The sequence below is a fragment of the Nerophis ophidion genome, linkage group LG14 (assembly GCF_033978795.1).
Source record: "Nerophis ophidion isolate RoL-2023_Sa linkage group LG14, RoL_Noph_v1.0, whole genome shotgun sequence".
In the NCBI taxonomy this organism is placed as follows: domain Eukaryota; kingdom Metazoa; phylum Chordata; class Actinopteri; order Syngnathiformes; family Syngnathidae; genus Nerophis; species Nerophis ophidion.
Genome location: NC_084624.1, coordinates 8908057 through 8931570, shown reverse-complemented (window position 1 = coordinate 8931570; position 23514 = coordinate 8908057). Strand labels below are relative to the sequence as shown.

Here is a 23514-nt window from a genome sequence, read left to right as displayed (position 1 = left end):
ATGCATCTATATATACACATATATATACATACATATATATACACATACATATATATATACATTCATATATATATACACATACATATATATAATATGTATGTGTGTATGTGTGTATATATATATATATATATATATATATATATATATATATATATATATATATATATATATGGGACGGCGTGGCGCAGTGGGAGAGTGGCCGTGCGCAACCCGAGGGGCCCTGGTTCAAATCCCACCTAGTACCAACCTCGTCACGTCCGTTGTGTCCTGAGCAAGACACTTCACCCTTGCTCCTGATGGGTGCTGGTTGGCGCCTTGCATGGCAGCTCCCTCCATCAGTGTGTGAATGTGTGTGTGAATGGGTAAATGTGGAAGTAGTGTCAAAGCACTTTGAGTACCTTGAAGGTAGAAAAGCGCTATACAAGTACAACCCATTTATGACTCATCCTGACTATATTTTACACTGGGGGGCTGATCCGGGTGTGTAATATAGTCAGGAATAGTCATTGATGCAAAGGATTCTGGGTATTTGTTGTGTTGCGTTTGTGTCGTGTTACTGTGAGGATGTTCTCCCAAAATGTGTTTGTCATTCTTGTTTGGTGTGGGTTCACAGTGTGGTGCACATTACTAAGAGTGTTGAAGTTGTTTGTATCACAACCTTCAGTGTAACCTGTATCACCCAGTAGGCCTTGCAGTCGTGTACGTGTACCTACGGAAGCCACATACAATATGTTGCTGAACTGGCAAGCAGTTTGTACATGTTGTAGAAGGTGTCAAAGGAAATGGCTTCACAGCACGCCCTTATCATTGTTATCTGGATGACCACTAGCAGATATTCGCGAGAACGGTTGCGGCTCCCATTGTCTTCTTTATTTTGTGAAACAGGTCAAAATGGCTCTTTGAGTGGTAAAGGTTGCCGACCCCTGGGTTATAGATAAACCTATGGATAACGGAGACATATATAATAGTCTCCTTTTCAGATGAGAGAGGACGCTAAATGCAGTGCCTTTAAGGCACACCCACAATATTGTTGTCCGGGTGGAAATCGGGAGAAATTCGAGAGAATGGTTGCCCCGGGAGATTTTCTGGAGGGGCACTGAAATTGGGGAGTCTCCCGGGAAAATCGGGAGGGCTGGCAAGTATGCCTGTAGTTATTTAAATAGGACTACAAGAACAAGGTGAAATATTTCCAATACCGATGGAAATATGTCCTCCTGACCTGTGTGAGCGGTTGTGGCCTCCGTTCAATGGTGAACTCTGTGTGACAGAGTTCACAGTAGCTGGTGTTGGAGGACGACAGCCACTTCTCCAGGCAGCTCTTGTGCACTTTCCCCAGCGTTCCGGTGCATTCGCATGGAGACAGCAGCGTCTCCCCGCCGCCGCCCTCGTGACAAATCCGACACATGCCGACATCACTGCAGACACATTGAATCAATGAACAAAAACGCATGTATTGATCACTATGTCCCCTTCCCCCCGTACCTTTGCAGGCTCACGGCTTTGACGATAGTGGAAAGTGGGCGGCCGTCTTTAGCTGTAACCTTGGCGATAAACTGGGCTTGTGCTGTGGAATCGGACTCCTCTGAATCCTTCGCGGAGTCCGACTCAGTGTTCCCGGAGTAATCGCAGAGGGAGCCGGGTAGGTGGCAGCACCCTGGTGAAGACATGGCTGAAATGAAGACGTTAGGGAAGATGACCTCTCAGGGAGCCAGAAGGTCCAAGGCCCGGTTCTCCTCTCGGGTCCACCTGCAGATAAAAAAGGCATCAGGATCATGGCATGAACAGATTACAACGCACACATGTATACAACTCCATTTAATAAGCAGGAAATCTATCATACTTAGGCTTATTGAAATTAGATCTTCTTATTTAAACGGGGAGAGCAGGTCCATTCTATGTGTCATACTTGATCATTTCGCGATATTGCCATATTTTTGCTGAAAGGATTTAGTAGAGAACATCGATGATAAAGTTCGCAAAAGCCTTGCCTGTACCGGAAGTAGCAGATGATGTGCGCGTGACGTCACGGGTTGTGGAGCTCCTCACATCTGAACATTGTTTACAATCATGGCCATTCGGACCGAGAAAGCGACGATTTCCCCATTAATTTGAGCGAGGATGAAAGATTTGTGGATGAGGAAAGTGAGAGTGAAGCACTAGAAATCTGCTTATTGTGTTACTAGTGTTTTAGTGAGATTATAGCGGCATAGCTCAGTGAGATTATAGCGGCATAGCTCAGTTGGTAGAGTGGCCGTGCCAGCAACTTGAGGATTGTAGGTTCGATTCCCGCTTGTGCCATCCTAGTGTACCGCTGTTGTGTTCTTGGGCAAGACACTTTACCCACCTGCTCCCAGTGCCACCCACACTGGTTTAAATGTAACTTAGATATTGGGTTTCACTATGTAAAGCGCTTTGAGTCACTTGAGAAAAGCGCTATATAAATATAATTCACTTCACTTCACTATATGGTCGTACCTGTACAACCTAAAAGGTCGGCCCCGCACCTTTCTTCAGCATCAGTCGACGGGTGGTGGCGATGCCCATCTCTGCCCTTCGCAAGGGACCCTCTTCGAAACCCGATTTTTCGAAATGATCACTGCATAATACACTGTAGTTGGTGTGTGTGGTCCAATCCAACCGTGTTCGCTTGACCGCTCTGTTCCATAGTAAAGCTTCACTGTCATCTTTCGGGAATGTAAACAATGAAACACCGGCTGTGTTTGTGTTGCTAAAGGCGGCCGCAATACACCGCTTCCCACCTACAGCTTTCTTCTTTGATGTCTCGATTATTCATTGAACAAATTGCAAAAGATTCAGCAACACAGATGTCCAGAATACTGTGGAATTATGTTATGAAAACAGACAACTTATAGCTGGGAACGATGCTGTAACAAAATATCCCCTACAATGCGTGACATCACGCGCACGTGTCATCATACCGCGATGTTTCAGCAGGATACTTCGGCGCAAAATTTTAAATTGCAATTTAGTAAACTAACCCGGCCGTATTGGCATGTGTTGCAATGTTAATATTTTATCCTTGATATATAAACTATTAGACTGTGTGGTCGGTAGTAGTGGGTTTCAGTAGGCCTTTAAGGAGGCCGTAAAATAATATTTTTACAGATGTGTTGAAAGGGACTTGCACTTTTTTTTATTCTGCCTATCAGTCACAATTCCTATGTGAGACAAAAAAAAACAAGTATGTCATTCTTTGTTTCCTATTGTACTTTGTTGTATACCACTCGTACAAGACCGCTATCAATGTCGCTAATGGGTGTCATATATTCAGAGTTTCCGACTATAAAACGCTCTAAATAAACATCCAAAAACGTACAGGACCACTAACAATGTCGCTAATGGGTGTCATATATTCAGAGTTTCCGACTATAAAACGCTCTAAATAAACATCCAAAAACGTACAGGACCACTAACAATGTCGCTAATGGGTGTCATTTATTCCGAGTTTACGACTATAAAACGCTCTAAATAAACATCCCCCCAAAAAAACGCCAATTTCTTTAGTAACAAGAGACAATTTTTTTTTTGTAACAAGGTGTATTGATCATCTGGAGGTAACTAACTCGTGCAGCTGTTGACATACTGAGCTGCTGCATCGTCTCGGAGTTGGTAAAAGTTTGTGATAGATTATAAATCATGCCTTACGCCAATCACATTAATAGAGAGGCGAAGGGAAGACAAAGATGTGGTAGAAAAAAAGTGTACAGGCAAGAGGGATAACCGCGCCCTGGAGAGGATTGTCAAACAAAACCGATTCAAAAATGTGGGGGAGATCCACAAAGAGTGGACTGCAGCTGGACTCAGTGCTTCAAGAACCACCACGCACCTACATATGCAAGATATGGGCTTCAGCTGTCGCATTCCTTGTGTAAAGCCACTCTTGAATAAGAGACAATGTCAAAAGCGTCTCGCCTGGGCTCAAGACAAAAAGGACTGGACTGCTGCAGAGTGGTCCAAAGTTATGTTTTCAGATGAAAGTAAATTTTGTATCTCCTTTGGAAATCAAGGTCCCAAGAGTCTGGAGGAAGACAGGACAGGAGAGGCACAGAATCAACGTTGCCTGAAGTCCAGTGTCCAATTTACACAAACGGTAATGGTCTGGGGTGCCATGTCATCTGCTGGTGTTGGTCCACTATGTTTCCTGAGGTCTAGGGTCAATGCAGCAGTCTACCAGGAAGTTTTAGAACACTTTATGCTGCCTGCCGCGGACCAATTTTATGGAGGTGAAGATTTCATTTTCCAACATGACTTGGCACCTGCACACAGTGCCAAATCTACCAGTACCTGGTTTAAGGACCAAGGTATCCCTGTTCTTGATTGGCCTGCAAACTCACCTGACCTTAACCCCATAGAAAAGCTATGGAGTATTGCGAAGCGGAAGATGCGAGATGCCAGACCCAACAATGCTGAAGAGCTGAAGGCCACTATTAAAGCAACCTGGGCTCTCATAACACCTGAGGAGTGCAACAGACTGGTGGACTCCAAGCCACGCCGTATTGCTGCAGCAATTCAGGCAAAAGGAGCTGCAACTAAGTATTGATTGCCGTACATGCTGAAACTTTCCATGTTCATACTTTTCACTTGGCCCACATTTCTAAAAAATATGTTTTGGTACTAGTCGTAACTAATATTCTAATTTTCTGAGATACTGAATATGGGATTTTCAGTAATTGTCAGTACTAATCATCAAAATTTAAAGAAATAAACATTTCAAATATATCACTATGTGTGTAATGAATTGATATAACATGTAAGTTTCACGTTCTGAATATAATTACTGAAATAAATCAACTTTTTCATGATATTCTAATAATATAAACAGCACCTGTATGTGTATATATATATATATATATATATATATATATAAAATTGAGGTGCGACACGACGAGTTGAGTTTATACCAAAAAGTTCTATTTTGGTTTCATCTGACCACATGACATTCTCCCAATCCTCTGCTGTATCATCCATGTATCCGTTTTGGTATAAACTCAACTCGTCGTGTTTGGAGGAAGAAGAATACTGAGTTGCATCCCAAGAACACCATACCTACTGTGAAGCATGGGGGTGGAAACATCATGCTTTGGGGCTGTTTTTCCGCTAAGGGGACAGGTAGATTGATCCGTGTTAAGGAAAGAATGAACGGGGCCATGTATCGTGAGATTTTGAGCCAAAACCTCCTTCCATCAGTGAGAGCTTTGAATGCTTGACCAAATACTTATTTTCCACCACAATTTACAAATAATTTATTTTTAAAATTCCTACAATGTGAATTCCTGAATTTTTTTTTTCACATTCTGTCTCTCACAGTTGAAGTGTACCTATGATGAAAATTACAGACCTCTGTCATCATTTATTGAGGGAGAACTTCCACAATCACTGGCTGACTAAATACTTTTTTGCCCCACTTGTATTTCAAGTGAACATTCTTCATTATTTTTTATACAATTTAATTACTTGTATACATCCGTGGTTCTCACCAGTGATTTGGTAAACAAGCGGTGACCTACAGTGTGGTGTTTTTAAAACTCAAATTCTATATCTGATATTGAATGAAAATACATTAAAGTGCAGTTTGATATTGAAGTACTTTAAAACAATATCAGTGGTATAGCTCGGTTGGTAGAGCGACCGTGCCAGCAACTTGAGGGTTGCAGGTTCGAATCCCGCTTCCGCCATCCTGGTCACTGCCATTGTGTCCTTGGGCAAGACACTTTACCCACCTGCTCCCAGTGCCACCCACACTGGTTTAAAAGTGAAAAAAAATAGATATTGGGTTTCATTGTGTAAAGCGCTTTGAGTCACTAGAGAAAAAGCGCTATATAAATATAATTCACTTCACTTCACTACCAACACATGAAATAAGTTTAATGATTATTTTAGGATCAAAAAGAACACAATATCTATCTGCAAAGTTTTTTTTGTATTTGCTATATCAGTAGAATGAAATCTTTGCAGAGACCCAAACAAAAAGTCTCATTGAAACTATTTAGATATAAAAATGCATTTTCTGGATGAATTAGTGGGTGTGTTGATTGCCCCAGTCGGGACTAATCCAGTCACATCTGAGTGCCTGCAAGTCCGCATTCAGGGCAGGATTACTGGTGAGCTGCAGCAGATAGTGACAGTAAAGTCAGTCACTAAAGCCGCTGCTCCTTCTAAATGTTGTGTTTCAACTTCTTTGCCAGTGTTAGTCATATTTCTTCATTTTGTTCTCCTGGGCTGCATTTCAAGCCGTGTAAAGGGACGAGTCACAACGCAGGGCTTGTCATTTGCTGTAAGCCCTAAAAAATGTTACCAACATCTGCGGCAAGAACATGCCGTGACCGCCCTTGACTTTTTGCCTGTTAATGGACTGGGGATGTAACAGTAAACGGTATAATGATGATTCATGATAAAATTCCAGACGGTTAGTAATACCGTCTAATTTTTTAATAACCGAAAATTTTTTATTTATTAATGCATTTTAGGCAACAGGAAGTCAGGCGCATGCACACTATCAATCAATCAATCAATGTTTATTTATATAGCCCCAAATCACAAATGTCTCAAAGGACTGCACAAATCATTACGACTACAACATCCTAAGAAGAACCCACAAAAGGGCAAGGAAAACTCACACCCAGTGGGCAGGGAGAATTCACATCCAGTGGGACGCCAGTGACAATGCTGACTATGAGAAACCTTGGAGAGGACCTCAGATGTGGGCAACCCCCCCCCTCTAGGGGACCGAAAGCAATGGATGTCGAGCGGGTCTAACATGATACTGTGAAAGTTCAATCCATTGTGGCTCCAACACAGCCGCGAGAGTTCAGTTCAAGCGCATCCAAGACAGCAGCGAGAGTCCCGTCCACAGGAAACCATCTCAGGCGGATCAGCAGCGTAGAGATGTCCCCAACCGATACAGGCGAGCGGTCCATCCTGGGTCCCGACGAGCGGTCCATCCTGGGTCTCGAATCTGGACAGCCAGTACTTCATCCATGGTCATCGGACCGGACCCCCTCCACAAGGGAGGGGGGGACATAGGAGAAAGAAAAGAAGCGGCAGATCAACTGGTCTAAAAAGGAGGTCTATTTAAAGGCTAGAGTATACAGATGAGTTTTAAGGTGAGACTTAAATGCTTCTACTGAGGTAGCATCTCGAACTGTTACCGGGAGGGCATTCCAGAGTACTGGAGCCCGAACGGAAAACACTCTATAGCCCGCAGACTTTTTAGCATAGTTTGGCTTGATATTCATGGCGGACTGTGGAGAGACGAAGACGACGGGCCGACGACGGGATGTGACGCTCTTTGGCCCGGTTCAAGATGGAGGCCAGGAGGCGGAGGATGTGGGGGAACGGAGAGGCGGGGCGTACCTGGGGCAACGCCGCCGTAATCCAAGTCAGGTGCGTAACACACACACACCGGGTCTCAATCTGTCCGTCTCCTGACGGAATTTAAGAGAGGACAAGGAGGAAGGAGAAGGAACCACCTGAGACGACGGACCACGAGCACAACGAGCGAGATCCAGACGAGGATGAGGCCCCGCAGCAGATGCAACTATCTGGCACCGAAAGGTGCGCGACGGCAACCAGGAAGAGCCAGCGAGCCAGAAAGTGGCGCGACCGAATGGCAAGAAAATGATATTATTGAAATAATAAAGAGTCAAACCTGTTATGCTGCGTCCTGCATCCAGTGTCACGGCAACGGCGGCAGGAAGCCCGTCACATTGGCGCCCGAGTGGGAGACACCGTCGGTGGCGGAGGAAGATGACATCATCTGGCCCCTCGTTGCGAGCTACACCAAGCTGCTCGAAAAAAAGCATCAGGAAACGCAGAAGATGCAAGCGCTTGTGGACCCCCGAAAGAAAAGCCGGGGAAAACGCAGGTGAAAACGGAGCAAAAACCCTCCGCCTCGAGGGCGGGGCTGGACAGGCGGCAGTGGCGTCCACAGGCCACCAGGGCGAGCTGTTGGCCAAAAAGAAGGAGGAAGAAGCTGAAGTGCAGCCACAAGACCAGCAGGTAAAATAGCCTGCTGACAAGGAAGAACCAGAAGACAAGACGGTAGAAAATGACGCAGCAAACAAGAAGCAGAAAGAAGCTAATGAGGAAGAAATAAGTGTGGAGAATATCAGCCAAGAAGAGGCCGTGACTGAAGATGGTGACAAGTTGGAGGACTTTGAACAAGAGACTCAAACCAACCAAGAAATTGAGAAAGAAGAAGAAATAATTTAAGAAATTCTGGAAGACGATGAAGATGAAGAAGAAGTTCAAGATAAAGAAGAAGTTAAAGAATAAGATTTTGAAACTCAAGAAATTGAGAAAGAAGAAGAAATAATTGAAGAAATTCTGGAAGACGATGAAGACGAAGAAGAAGTTAAAGATAAAGAAGAAGTTAAAGAAGAAGAATTTGAAACTCAAGAAATTGAGAAAGAAGAAGAAATAATTAAAGAAATTCTGGAAGACGGTGAAGATGAAGACGATGAAGATGAAGACCAAGTCGAAGAAACTCTTGAAATTGAGAAAGAAGAAACAATTGAAGAAATTCTGGAAGATTATGAAGATGAAGAAGAAGTTGAAGATGAAAAAGTTAAAGATAAAGAAGAATAATTTGAAACTCAAGGAATTGAGAAAGAAGAAGAAATACTTGAAGAAATTCAGGAAAATGATGGGGATAAAGAAGGTGAAGATGAAGAAGAAACTGAAGAACCTCAAAAAATTGAGAAAGAAGATGGCAAAAAGGTCGAAAAAGAAGTCAGAGAGGACAAAGAATAAGGCAAAGAGGACAAAGAAGAAGCCAAAGAAATTGGAGCTCGAAAAGACAAAGAAGAAAAAGGAAGAGACAAAGGAAAAGACAAAGAAGGCAAGGAGAAAGCAGGTGGCCGGGGTAGTTTTTTTCCCCTGCTCCTTCAGAAAAGGGAGGGGGGAGTGCGCTCACCCGGACTGAAGCCCGGCTTCGAACTGGCGGTGGAGGACTGTGGAGAGACGAAGACGACGGGCCGACGACGGGATGGAGGCCAGGAGACGGAGGATGTGGGGGAACGGAGAGGCGGGGCGTACCTGGGACAAAGCCGCCGTAATCCAAGTCAGGTGCGTAACACACACACCGGGTCTCAATCTGTCCATCTCCTGACAGAATTTAAGAGAGGAGAAGGAGGAAGGAGGGGGCACAGTCGCGAGAGTCCAGTCCAAAGCGGATCCAACACAGCAGCGAGAGTCCCGTTCACAGCGGAGCCAGCAGGAAACCATCCCAAGCGGAGGCGGATCAGTAGCGCAGAGATGTCCCCAGCCGATACACAGGCAAGCAGTACATGGCCACCGGATCGGACCGGACCCCCTCCACAAGGGAGAGTGGGACATAGAAGAAAAAGAAAAGAAACGGCAGATCAACTGGTCTAAAAATGGAGTCTATTTAAAGGCTAGAGTATACAAATGAGTTTTAAGGTGAGACTTAAATGCTTCTACTCCACTCTAATGCACTTTATTTTTTTATTTTTTTTTGAATGCATGTTTTGTTTGAAGGCCTAATATATATGAAAAACTTTGTGCTTTTTTTGAAAAGCAAAGGCAACTGGAATATTAAAAAAATGTCAATATTCAATTAAAAAATTACTTTATTTGAAAAACAAGTCTATATATTTATTCTAGGCTATTTATGCAATATTAAAAAAATTGTGAAAAACTGCATTCATTATTCAGTATTCGGCCTTTGGCCAAGCGTTTAAGTTTTATTCGGCTTCGGCTACAAATTTTCATTTCGGTGCATCCCTAGTTCAAATAACATCAATACTAGCTCAAATGTTTTGTCAAACTGAACGCGGGCTGTGAAGATTGTGTATTTGATGTGAGAGGTGTCACTTCTTTTTATTTGTGTTGGCCAAACTGTTGTACTGGACCAAGAAAAGAAGAAAGCTTGATTATTAGACTTCATCTTCATTAGCCAAACTGCTTTGTCTTTTATTTTGATATCAAAAAGTAAACAAGGTTTTTTTTTTTTTACATTATTTGTGTTTTTTGTCATGTCACAAAGGTATTACTTCAAAAAACATTCATGTGACACATGCCTTTGTTAAGGTTATATTGTGTATAGTTTATTTTTATATGTTATATTTCTGCTCAAATTCTTATTAGATACATCATCTACGTGTACATATAAATGTACTTAACTTTAAAAAAAAAGAAACTATTAAAAAAAATACTTTCCTCTATCGAAATGTAAAAATAGAGATAAAGGCATCATGTAAGGAAAAAAAGCTAACAAGTTTATATTAATAATGAATATAAAAAACTGTGATATATATATATAAATATATATGTACATATATAGCTTTGAGCCCCTGCCTTAAAGGAAAATAATGTTTGCCTTGGTGCCCTTCTAACTTGCCTTGGTTCCCTAAAACATAAAACCCCCCTTTAAGTCGACACTTACCTTGACCTTAAAAAGTTGTAATTTGAGGTCTGATATGCCTGTATATTATTCTTTAAATTTGGACCTCCAGAATTAGCATGTCCTCATCCATTTGTGTCAACAAAGTGAAAAGACGTCTGGAAGCCTTTGACAAGTTGACCTCATGCCCGTGATGAGGTTTCAAAGAGTAAAATACAATCCGCCTTGAAAGCAAAGTATTTCATTTTGAAAGTAAACCGGATAATTTATTTTGTGATTATGCATGACTTCCTGTCCAACTCAAGCAGATTTTTGCTAATTTGAACGGATTTGTTTCGGCGCCCGGCAAATACAGAATATGTGCGTATAATTGGCACTGGAATGCAGAACGTCAATGGCAGTAGTGTGGCGTCAGGGCCAGCAAGACCTTCTCTGCTGGCCTAACATAACCACGAATCATCATCATTATTAAAGATAAAAAATATATTTTTATTTACTTTCCCTAAGTATCTAAAAGTATTCATATTCTCCTCATGTTATATTATGCTCCTTCCAATGCTGTTTTTAGTTTGAGTTTGTATCCAATCAGAATTCAGCTAGCTTATGTTGCCATGCTGTACCAAATCTGCCTGGGTCCTTCAGAATCAACAATGCAGGTGGGGACATACAGTTGATAGACAGTTGCCATAGCCAATCAGATCACAAGTTGTTGTCACTAAGGCCTTCGAGCTGGCCTCATGTTGAACGTGACAGTTACGCGTCCTGGGATTGGATACTCATAGCGGATGAATTTGAGAACAAATACAGTTGATAGACGGTTGCGATAGCCAATCAGATTGGAAGTTGTTGGCAGTAGACTATCCAAGTAGCCTGAAGATATCGAGACTGTGATTGGATACTCATTGGGAGCGTTAGCGGATGAATTTGAGAACACAGTTGATAGATAGTTGCGATAGCCAATCAGATTGCAAGTTGTTGACAGTAGCCTATCAGAGTACCCTGATGTTAACGAGACTGTGATTGGATAGTCATTGGGACTGTTAGAGTACGCCGCCTTCCGCCCGATTGTAGCTGAGATAGGCACCAGCGCCCCCCGCGACCCCAAAGGGAATAAGGGGTAGGAAATGGATGGATGGATGGATAAAAACGCCCTATTGTAGCTGAGATAGGCATTAGCGCCCCCTGCGACCCCAAAGGGAATAAGCGGTAGAAATGGATGGATGGATGGATAAAAAGAGAGTCGTGCTCGCCAAACGTAGAGTTTAAAGGGGTCGATATTGGGTGATAGCCAAAGATTGACAAAAACGACGAACGTCGGTGTAATTGTGACAAAGGCTAACGCGATTCCAGCACATTATAAACACTTCTTCAAAACACAAAAGGCAGTCTAATATTGAATGTTCGGCAACAAATAAAAGTGCGAGACGCGAAGTGATGAGGACACCTGATTCTGATCATTTGGATGGGTGGCCAAATACTTATGTTATGGCGTAAACATGCAGCACGTAGCTTAGGCTTTGTACATAATCGTAGAAATACAACATTTATTATGTTTACCAAAACGGTTCTGTTAATTTAATCATAATGGAAAAACATGCACACATTCAAAACCAAACAATAAATCATGACATTAACGAAAAAAACACAACTTCATTTTGTTAGACTTAAAATATAGATGTTATTGTAGTAACAAATAAAAATAACAATAAAATAAAAATAATAACACAATTTTATAATATATATTATTATAATAATATATATGTTATTATTATTATTATATATTAATACAAAAAAGAATAATAAAAAGAGAGTTGTGCTCTCCAAATGTAGAGTTTAAAGGGGTCGATGTTGGGTAGACTGACCATACGTCCTCTTTTCCCTGGACATGTCCTCTTTTGTGGAGCTGTCCGGTGTGTCCGGGCGGGGTTTCTTATATGCCTCAAATGTCCGGAGTTTTGTGTCAAGGTTGCGTGTATTTCTAATGTACGTATAGGGTTAAGAGCAGTTAAAAACAAAACAAATTGTGAAGGTGTGCGCACGCAGCAAAGGTCGTGAGGGAGGGGCAGATACAGAGAAAGGAATGATTGTCAATCAAGGCCTACTTAGTCAACGGCCATACAGGTCACACTGAGGGTGGCCGTATAAACAACTTTCAAATATGCGCCACACTGTGAACCCACACCAAACAAGAATGACAAACAATTGAGGAGAACATCTGCACCGTAACACAACATAAAACACAACAGGCCAAATTCCCAGAACCCCTTGCAGCACCAACTCTTCCAGGACGCAACAATATACCCATAAAAAAGTTTTTTTTTTTGACAAAAAAAGGCGGAAAACAAACAAAAAAATTAAAAATTAAAAAACAAACATTTTGAAATGAGAAATAGATATGGAGTCATACTTGCCAACCTTGAGACCTCCTAATTTGGGAGTTGGGGGGTGATGTGGGGGGGCGGGGGTGTATATTGTAACGTCCCGGAAGAGATAGTGCTGCAGGGGATTCTGGGTAGCGATTAGGACACCTGATTCTGATCATTTAGATGGGTGGCCAAATACTTATGTAATGGCGTAATTATGCAGCACATAGCTTAGGCTTTGTACTTAATTGTAGAAATACAACATTTATTATGTTTACCAAAACGGTGCTGTTAATTTAATTAACATGGAAAACATGCACATATTCAAAGCCTAACAATAAATCATGACATTAACAAAAAAATACAAGTCCATTTCGTTTGACTTAAAATATACGTGTTATTAGACGTTATTGTAGTAAAATATTAAAAAATATAGAAAAAAAAAAAATACAATTTAATAAGATATATATATATATATACATATATATATATATATAATTCCCAGAGCCCAAAAAAAGTCTGCAGGCTATAGAGCGTTTTTCATTCGGGCTCCAGTACTCTGGAATGTCCTCCCGGTAACAGTTCGAGATGCTACCTCAGTAGAAGCATTTAAGCCTCATCTTAAAACTCATTTGTATACTCTAGCCTTTAAATAGAACCCCTTGGTATACCAGTTGATCTGCCGTTTCTTTTCTTTTTTTCCTATGCCGGTCCGGTGGCCATGGCTGAAGTACCGGCTGTCCAGAATCGGGTCCCAGGATGGACCGCTCGCCTGTGTATCGGCTGGGGACATTTCTGCGCTGCTGATGGTTTCCTGCTGGCTCCACTATGGACGGGACTCTCGCTACTATATTGGGTCCACTTTGGACTGGATTCCCACGGCTATGTTAGATCCACTAGGGATTGGACTTTCACAATATCATGTTAGATCTGCTTGACATCCATTGCTTACGGTCCCCTAGGGCAGTGGTTCTCAACCTTTTTTCGGTGATGTACCCCCTGTGAACATTTTTTCAATTCAAGTACCCCCTAATCAGAGCAAAGCATTTTGGTTGAAAAAAAGAGATAAAGAAGTAAAATACAGCACTATGTCATCAGTTTCTGATTTATTAAATTGTATAACAGTGCAAAATATTGCTCATTTGTAGTGGTCTTTCTTGAACTATTTGGGAAAAAAAGAAATAAAAATTACAAAAAAATTGTTGAAAAATAAACAAGTGATTCAATTATAAATAAAAATTTCTACACATAGAAGTAATCATCAACTTAAAGTGCCCTCTTAGGGGATCGTAATAGAGATCCATCTGGAGTCATCAACTTAGTTCTAAACATTTCTTCACAAAAAAAGAAATCTTTAACATCAATATTTATGGAACATGTCCACAAAAAAATCTAGCTATCAACACTGAATATTGCATTGTTGCATTTCTTTTCACAGTTTATGAACTTACAATCATATTTTGTTGAAGTGTTAGGCAATAAATATATTTATAAAGGATTTTTGAATTGTTACTTTTTTTAGAATATTTAAAAAAGAATCTCACGTACCCCTTGGTATACCTTCGAGTACCCCCATGGGTACGTGTACCCCCCATTTGAGAACCACTGCCCTGGGGTTGGGGGTTGCCCACATATGCAGTCCTCTCCAAGGTTTCTCATAGTCATCAGTGTCCATACTTGCCAACCTTGAGACCTCCGATTTCGGGAGGTGGGGGACGTGGTCGGGGGTGGGGCGGAGGCATGGTTTGGGAGCGTGGTTGTGGCGGGGGGGGTGGTTAAGAGGGGAGGGGTGTATATTTACAGCCAATTCACAAACTTGAGTATTTCATCTATATCTATATATATCTATATCTATATATATCTATATCTATATCTATATCTATATATATATATATATATATACATATACACACACACACACACACAGTTATATATGTATGAAATACTTAACTTTCAGTGAATTCTAGCTATATTTATTTATTTTATTATATATCCATCCATCCATTTTCTACCGCTTATTCTCTTTCGGGGTCGCGGGGGGCGCTGGCGCCTATCTCAGCTACAATCGGGCGGAAGGCAGGGTACACCCTGGACAAGTCGCCACCCCATCGCAGGGCCAACACAGAGAGACAGACAACATTCACACACTAGGGCCAATTTAGTGTTGCCAATCAACCTATCCCCAGGTGCATGTCTTTGGAAGTGGGAGGAAGCTGGAGTACCCGGAGGGAACCCACGCATTCACGGGGAGAACATGCAAACTCCACACAGAAAGATCCCGAGCCTGGATTTGAACCCAGGACTGCAGGAACTTCGTATTGTGAGGCATATATATATAAATAAAATAAATAGTTGAATTTCAGACGGCACCTATCAAATACACAGCAATAAAAACACATTTGTTCTACTAACTGTACTGTGCTTGCTGGTTACTAAAAAACAACAACAACACTTACCTTTCACTATTTGAGTAACGTCACTTCTGAGATTCCAGAAGATGGCGCCAGTATGTGCTTTGCCCTGCCGTCTCTCGCTGTCAGCTCTGTTCGTTTTTGTGTTGTTTGCGTCTATTTTCGTCTCTGTCAGCTCACTGCTTGTGTATGACCGCCAAACACTGTTGGATCTTTGCCCCTCTCCCACTGATATGATCAACTTTGACGTTGGTTTTTCGATGTCCCAGTCAGCTTTTTCACCTGGCCGGATTCCTGACTTCCTTTCCCGCTCCGTGGCTCCTCTCCCCCGCCACCTGCGGGCTGTGTGTCAGGGCCCACCTGGATTAGCTGCGCCCTTGGACGTGCTGGCCCCCGCCAGGTTCGGTCTTGTGAACGCAAGATTTTTGACAAGCAAAATGTTTATCCTAAAGGATTTCTTCACTTCCCGCGGACTTGACTTCCTCTGTATGACGGAAACATGGCTGAGAGCCGGTGAGTCCGCCCTTCTTAATGAACTTCTGCCTCCGGAGTGTTACTACTTTAAAGGGGAACATTATCACAATTTCAAAAGGGTTGAAAACAATAAAAATCAGTTCCCAGTGACTTGTATTTTTTATTTTTATTTTATTCAAAATTTTAAGGGTCCCGGAATATCCCTAAAAAAAGCTTTAAAGTGCCTTATTTTCGCTATCTCGAAGCCACTGTTCATTTCCCTGTGACGTCATACAGTGCTGCCAATGTAAACAAACAATGGCGAATAGCACAGCAAGATATAGCGACATTAGCTCGGATTCCAGCGGCTTAAGCGATTCAACAGATTACGCAGGTCTTGAAACTGATGGTTGCAATATGAAAGTATTGAAGAAGAAACTGAAGCTATTGAGCGAATAGCTACTGACGCTATTTATAGCCATAGCATGGCCAAATAGCTGCGTTAGCATCGCCGGTAAAATGTGCGGACCAAACGATCAGGATTTTCGCATCTTGTGACACTGGAGCAACTTAAATCCGTCGATTGGTAAGTGTTTTTTTCGCGTTAAATGTGGGTGGAAGGAAACGTAATATAGTTTCAAATGTACATACAGGTATAGCCTAAATAGAATTTTAGCAACGATTAGCTGGCAGTCACGCCGCGACCAAATATATCTGATTGGCACATAAGTCAACAACATCAACAAAACTCACCTTTGTGATTTTGTTGACTTCATTGTTGCAAATGCATGTGCAGGTTGTCCGTACATCTCTGTGCCATGTCTGCCTTAGCATCGCCGGTAAAATGTGCAGACACTCCGGCACCTTCGATGGGGTCTGGCGGCAGATTTCTTGCCACTTTCGCATCTTCGGGCCAGTGGTGCAACTTGAATACCTCCCTGTTAGTGTTGATACACCGTCCGACAACACACCGACGAAGCATGATGTCTCCAAGATTCCAAAAAAATAGTCGAAAAAACGGGAACTAACAGAGCTGAGACCCGGTGTTTGTAATGTGTTTGAGAAAATGAAAATTGCGGCCGTATTATCTAGGCAACGTCACATACTGACGTCATCGCTTCAAGAGGGCTAAACAGAAAGGCGTTTAATTCGCCAAAATTCATCCATTTAGTTAGGAAATCGATAAAAAAAAATATATGGTCTTTTTTCTGCACCATCAAGGTATATATTGACGCTTACATAGGTCTGGTGATAATGTTCCCCTTCAAGTGATTCAACAGATTACGCATGTATTGAAACGGATGGTTGGAATATGAAAGTATTGAAGAAGAAACTGAAGCTATTGAGCGAATAGCTACTGATGCTATTTATACCCATAGCATGGCCGAATAGCTGCGTTAGCATCGCCGGTAAAATGTGCGGACCAAACGATCAGGATTTTCGCATCTTGTGACACTGGAGCAACTTAAATCCGTCGATTGGTAAGTGTTTTTTTCGCGTTAAATGTGGGTGGAAGGAAACGTAATATAGTTTCAAATGTACATAGCCTAAATAGAATTTTAGCAACGATTAGCTGGCAGTCAAGCCGCGACCAAATATATCTGATTGGCACATAAGTCAACAACATCAACAAAACTCACCTTTGTGATTTCATTGACTTCATCGTTGCAAATGCATCTGCAGGTTATCCATACATCTCTGTGCCATGTCTGTCTTAGTATCGCCGGTAAAACGTGCAGACACTCCGGCACCTTCGATGGGGTCTGGCGGAAGATTTCTCGACACTTTCGCATCTTCGGGCCAGTGGTGCAACTTGAATCCCTCCCTGTTAGTGTTGTTACACCCTCCGACAACACACCGACGAGGCATGATGTCTCCAAGGTTCCAAAAAAATAGTCGAAAAAACGGAAACTAACAGAGCTGAGACCCGGTGTTTGTAATGTGTTTGAGAAAATGAAAATGGCGGCTGTATGGCGCAGTGGGAGAGTGGCCGTGCGCAACCCGAAGGTCCCTGGTTAAATCCCCACCTAGTACCAACCTCGTCAAGTCCGTTGTGTCCTGAGCAAGACACTTCACCCTTGCTCCTGATGGGTGCTGGTTAGCGCCTTGCATGGCAGCTCCCTCCATCAGTGTGTGAATGTGTGTGTGAATGTGGAAGTAGTGTCAAAGCGCTTTGAGTACCTTGAAGGTAGAAAAGCGCTATACAAGTACAACCCATTTACCATTTGTTACCTAGGCAACGTCATGTATTGACTTAATAGCTTCAAGAGGGCTTAATAGAAAGGAGTTTAATTCGCCAAAATTCACCCTTTTAGAGTTCGGAAAACGGTTAAAAATATATATGGTCTTTTTTCTGCAACATCAAGGTATATATTGACGCTTACATAGGTCTGGTGATAATGCTCCCCTTTAATTCTCCGCGGTCGTCCGACTGCAAAGGAAGAGGATTAGCAGTTGTTTTTAAAAATGACTTTAAATGCCGTCAGATCCGCCTGCAATCCTCCTTTCGGGAGATTTTCGGGAGAGGCGCTGAATTTCGGAAGTCTCCCGGAAAATCCGGGAGGGTTGGCAAGTATGTAATTTTCACTGGGGTGAGTTTTTCCTTGCCCTTATGTGGGCTCTACAGAGGATGTCGTTGTGGTTTGTGCAGCCCTTTGAGACACTTGTGATTTAGGGCAATATAAATAAACATTGATTGATTGATATTATTATTATATATTGATATTGTAACAAACAGTTCAGGGTGTCCCTCCTGTGTTGCCGTAAGGCTGTGACGTAAGAGGTCTATATAAAGGTGGGTTGTTGAAGAAGGTGAGATCTGTATATGGAGAGAGGTGTAAAGAAGGGAACAATAAAGAAGTGGTGGAGACCGGACCTGCTCTCATGACTCCCTTTTATTATTTTATTTTATCAGTACCCAAATTATGCGAACCCGGGACACTCGGCTACATTGGTGGCAGCAGTGGGATTTTAACTGCTGTGTTAAAAAAAAAAGAAGAACGTTTTAGTGATGTGCACGCCAGCTTTCTGAGGGGTCGCTTGTGCACGCCAGTTTTCCGAGACTCTGTATTTAGTTAGCGCAAGCAGCATGAAGCAGGGCTTTTATTGTGAAGATAGGAAATGTGCAGTCGGCCTTTAGAGTTTTGACGGAAGGTACGGCGCGAGAATCTGTTGAAATAAAAAGTGTTTCTCGCCTTCCTCTCGGTCATATTTTCATAATAATGATCTTGCAGCAGCCAGTGTCATCTCACAAGACCCTCCGGTACCGTGAATGTCATTTAAGTGACGTCTTGGTGAAGATTGATGATCACTAATTTTTAGGTCTATTTTTTTTAAAAGCCTGGCTGGAGATCGACTGACACACCCCCCGCGGTCAACTGGTAGCTCAAGATCGACGTAATGGGCACCCCTGAGTAAGCTGCTAAGCTTCCCGGCCATTTTGCGGACACGTGGTGTGGTGACCACGACTCTTTTTAAGCCCGGAGGCGCTGTTTGACGGACACTCACACGGCATGAATGTCAAAAGTGGACTTTTTTTTTTTTTACCGCTCCTTTCACCGACGGAGGGAGCCGACCGCGACTGCAACCAGGAGCTGGTGAGGATTTTTGGACCCTCCCGACTCGTCCCGTGGGAGACTGGGGGCGGGTTTTTAAACAAAGACAATTAATGGACCGCTTCGGGGCCAACCTGTCGGCGAGTGTGCGTGCTTCGAGGGAGACCTTGGAGGTGTTTGTTGCGGGGGTGGTTGCGGAGGCGTTCCCGCGGTCTTGCTGCTGGCCCTTCGCACCGAGAAACAGCCGACGGTGGCGTGAGAAGTACAGAGCGTGTCGGACCCGTCGGTGCCCTTAACGTCCCCGTGAGCGGGTCGCAGGTTTGTCGCCCCCCCCCCCCCCCCCCCACCCCACCCCACTGGAGGATGGTCATGGACGTTCTTGATGTGGCCCGGAGGTTCCCATGGGGGCTGTGGTAGGCCCAGGGTGTTTCCCCTTCAATTAGACTCTGTCAGTAGTTTGGAAAAAAATAAAAAAAGGACGCGTACCACTGCCTATAAACCAAAGTTTAATGGCATGATGGAGCGTCATAAACGAAATATCTCACAAACGGACTATCTCGCGGGGGTCACTGGGGCGACCCCCTGCGCACAATCGGACTATCTCGCAGGGGGCGACCTCCTCCACATAATTGAACTATCTTACAAATGGGGGGCGATTGGAGCGCCCTCCTTCGCATCTGGGAGTTTTTGCATGTTTTGAGGGGCCAGTGTGTTAGCCTATGCCAGGGGTGGGCATTCCATCGATCGCGATCGACCGGTCGATCTCGGAGGGTGTGTCAGTCGATCTCAAGCCAGGCATTAAAAAATAGACATAAAAATGAGCAATCATCAATCATACCAAGACTTCACTTCCGTCAGTTGTTTGACATTCTCGGCACCCGAGGATCTGCGAGCTCATATTTAAGAAAAAAAATCACTAACAGGGCGGACGCAGAGAAACACATTTTATTTCTAGAGACTCCGTACCTACTGTCAAAACTCTAAAGACCGACTGCACAGTTCCTGTCTTCACCATAAAAGACCTGTTTCATCCTGCCTGTGCTAACAAAATAAGAGTCTCAGAAAGCTAGCGTGCACAAGCTAGCAAGCTACGGAGTTTGATGCCAATGTATTTCTCCCCCGCCCTCAGCGACCGCTTTCTCACTTGCTTGCCCACCCGCACAGTCACTGACGTCACTCACCTGCTGCCAGACATTAAAGGGCCACACACATATGCTACTCTCATAACAAAGAGTTTAAAAACGAGTATGCAAGTTGGACAAATGAGATGCCAAATCCAACCACGTTCATGTGGTATTGGACAGAAAGGAGGACTTTTTTTCCCCCTCGATTTGAAAATGCGGACGTTATCAGCACCACCGTCTAATTCCAATCAATGCAAGCCATCAGAATCAAATACACCAACTTATATTCTTGTCTTCATGAAAGAAAGGAATCTATGTGTGTTAAACATGCTTGTATTATCATTAAACACCATTAACTTGTAAACAAAAATGTCTCTTTCATAAATAAATAAATATAAATTATAAATAGGAATGAGGTAGATCTCCTCGACTTGGTCAATTGAAAAGTAGCTCGCCTGCAGAAAAAGTGTGAGCGCCCCTGGCCTATGCAATACAGTGTGAAAAAAAAAATATTGTTGATGCATTTAAGTCTCACCTTAAAACTCATTTGTATACTCTAGCCTTTAAATAGACTCCCTTTTTAGACCAGTTGATCTGCCGTTCTTTTGTTTTTCTCCTATGTCCCACTCTCCCTTGTGGAGGGGGTCCGGTCCGATCCGGTGGCCATGTACTGCTCGCCTGCGTATCGGCTGGGGACATCTCTGCGCTGATCTGCCTCCGCTTGGGATGGTTTCCTGCTGGCTCCGCTGTGAACGGGACTCCCGCTGTTGTGTTGGATCCGCTTTGGACTGGACTCTCGCGACTGTGTTGGATCCATTATGGATTGAACTTTTACAGTATCATGTTAGACCCGCCCGACATTCATTGCTTTCCTCCTCTCCAAGGTTCTCATAGTCATCATTGTACACCGACGTCCCCACTGGTGTGAGTTTTCCTTGCCCTTATGTGGGCCTACCGAGGATGTCGTAGTGGTTTGTGCAGCCCTTTGAGACACTAGTGATTTAGGGCTATATAAGTAAACATTGATTGATTGATTGATTGATTTATGTGTGACATTAAGATTGTGAATTTAGATTTTTTTTTTCTTTTCTCTGTTCTATTTCCCCTTGTTTGTTACTTATTTTGTTTGTGATGAAACGGGGACGTTTTAGCTCGGTTGGTAGAGTGGCCGTGCCAGCAACCTGAGGGTTGCAAGTTCGATTCCCGCTTCCGCCATCCGAGTCACTGCCGTTGTGTCCTTGGGCAAGACACTTCACCCACCTGCTCCCAGTGCCACCCAAACTGGTTTAAATGTAATTTAGATATTGGGTTTCACTATGTAAAGCGCTTTGAGTCACTAGAGAAAAGCGCTATACAAATATAATTCACTTCACTTTCTACTTGAGGGGGGGGACGTATGTAACAAACAGTTCAATCAATCAATCAATCAATGTTTACTTATATAGCCCTAAATCACTAGTGTCTCAAAGGGCTGCACAAACCACTACGACATCCTCGGTAGGCCCACATAAGGGCAAGGAAAACTCACACCCAGTGGGACATCGGTGACAATAATGACTATGAGAACCTTGGAGAGGAGGAAAGCAATGGATGTCGAGCGGGTCTAACATGATACTGTGAAAGTTCAATCCATAATGGATCCAACACAGTCGCGAGAGTCCAGTCCAAAGCGGATCCAACACAGCAGCGAGAGTCCTGTTCACAGCGGAGCCAGCAGGAAACCATCCCAAGCGGAGGCGGATCAGCAGCGCAGAGATGTCCCCAGCCGATACACAGGCGAGCAGTACATGGCCACCGGATCGGACCGGACCCCCTCCACAAGGGAGAGTGGGACATAGAAGAAAAAGAAAAGAAAAGGCAGATCAACTGGTCTAAAAAGGGAGTCTATTTAAAGGCTAGAGTATACAAATGAGTTTTAAGGTGAGACTTAAATGCTTCTACTGAGGTAGCATCTCGAACTGTTACCGGGAGGGCATTCCAGAGTACTGGAGCCCGAACGGAAAACGCTCTATAGCCCGCAGACTTTTTTTGGGCTTTGGGAATCACTAATAAGCCGGAGTCCTTTGAAGGCGGATTTCTTGCCGGGACATATGGTACAATACAATCGGCAAGATAGGATGGAGCTAGACCGTGTAGTATTTTATACGTAAGTAGTAAAACCTTAAAGTCACATCTTAAGTGCACAGGCGTAATGTTCAGGTTGTCCCTCCAGAGTTGCCGTAAGGTTGTGACGTAAGAGGTCTATATAAAGGTGGGTTGTTGAAGAAGGTGAGATATGTACATGGAGAGAGGTGTAAAGAAGGGAACAATAAAGAAGTGACTCCCTTTTAGTATTTTATTTTATCAGTACCCAAATTATGCGAACCCGGGACACTCGGCTACAATATATAAAATAATAATAATAAGAGAGTCGTGCGCTCCAAACGTAAGAGTTTAAAGGGGTCGATGTGGCTGATTGACAAAAACAACGGACGTCAGTGTAATTGTGACCAAGCCGAACGCTATTCCAGCACATTATAAACACGTCTTCAAAACACAAACAGGCAGTGTAATGTTTAACGTTCGCCGACAAATAAAAAAAAGCAAAACTCGAAGTAAAAAGGATATATAAATAAAATGCACTTACCCAGCAGCCTCTCTTCGGCCGCCCGGCCTTGCTTGCGTCGCGGCGGACTAGCAGCCTACTAACTGCACACTTTGACATTGACAGCGCGCCGAACACGGCTCGAAGCATACGAACACGTCCGCTGCGACGCCGCCATGGTTTTTTCCTGTCGGCCTCCGGCCTTGCTGGCTGCCTTCTAGAAGGTGGAAGGCGACGTTTGCGTCTTCCTGTGGAACAGAACAAAGCTAGCGGAGCTAACGGCGCTAGCCTCTCTCGCCGTCCCTCAGCTGTGCCAGCTGGTCACGTGACACACGCATTGCTGCCTTCGCGGTCGCCAGTGAAAGTGGGATAAAACACACATTCCCGTACAGCGGTGTTTTTCAATCACTGTGCCGTGAGATAGCGTCTGGTTGTAGAGATGCGCGGATAGGCAATTATATCATCTGCATCCGCATCACCAAAGTCATCATCCACCCGCCGTCCACCCGAACCAACATTTTATGAAATACGTCAGAGGATGTCCGCCTTTACCACTCATAGAGCTACTTAAACCTGTTTCACAGAATAAAGATGACAATTCTTTCTCCTATGTCCCCCACTCCCTTGTGGAGGGGGTCCGG

The 23514-nt window shown here is 43.4% G+C and overlaps 1 protein-coding gene across 2 annotated transcripts in view; it reads right to left on the bottom strand.

The window, feature by feature from the left end:
- LOC133568071 (E3 ubiquitin-protein ligase MARCHF2-like) overlaps window positions 1-23240 on the bottom strand; it is a 31067-nt gene extending 7827 nt beyond the window's left edge. Inside the window, exons 1-3 of one of the 2 annotated variants that reach the window (XM_061919779.1) lie at window positions 22916-23240; window positions 1483-1746; window positions 1220-1415 (exon numbers count right to left, since the gene is read on the bottom strand). In XM_061919779.1, the coding sequence (XP_061775763.1) occupies window positions 1220-1415; window positions 1483-1667 (381 nt within the window). In that variant the 5' untranslated portion in view covers window positions 1668-1746; window positions 22916-23240. Of the gene's footprint in view, window positions 1-1219; window positions 1416-1482; window positions 1747-7669; window positions 7790-22915 lie in introns of those variants that run through there. The other variant, XM_061919778.1, reaches the window with a different exon arrangement.
- Between the last annotated feature and the right edge of the window lie 274 nt (window positions 23241-23514).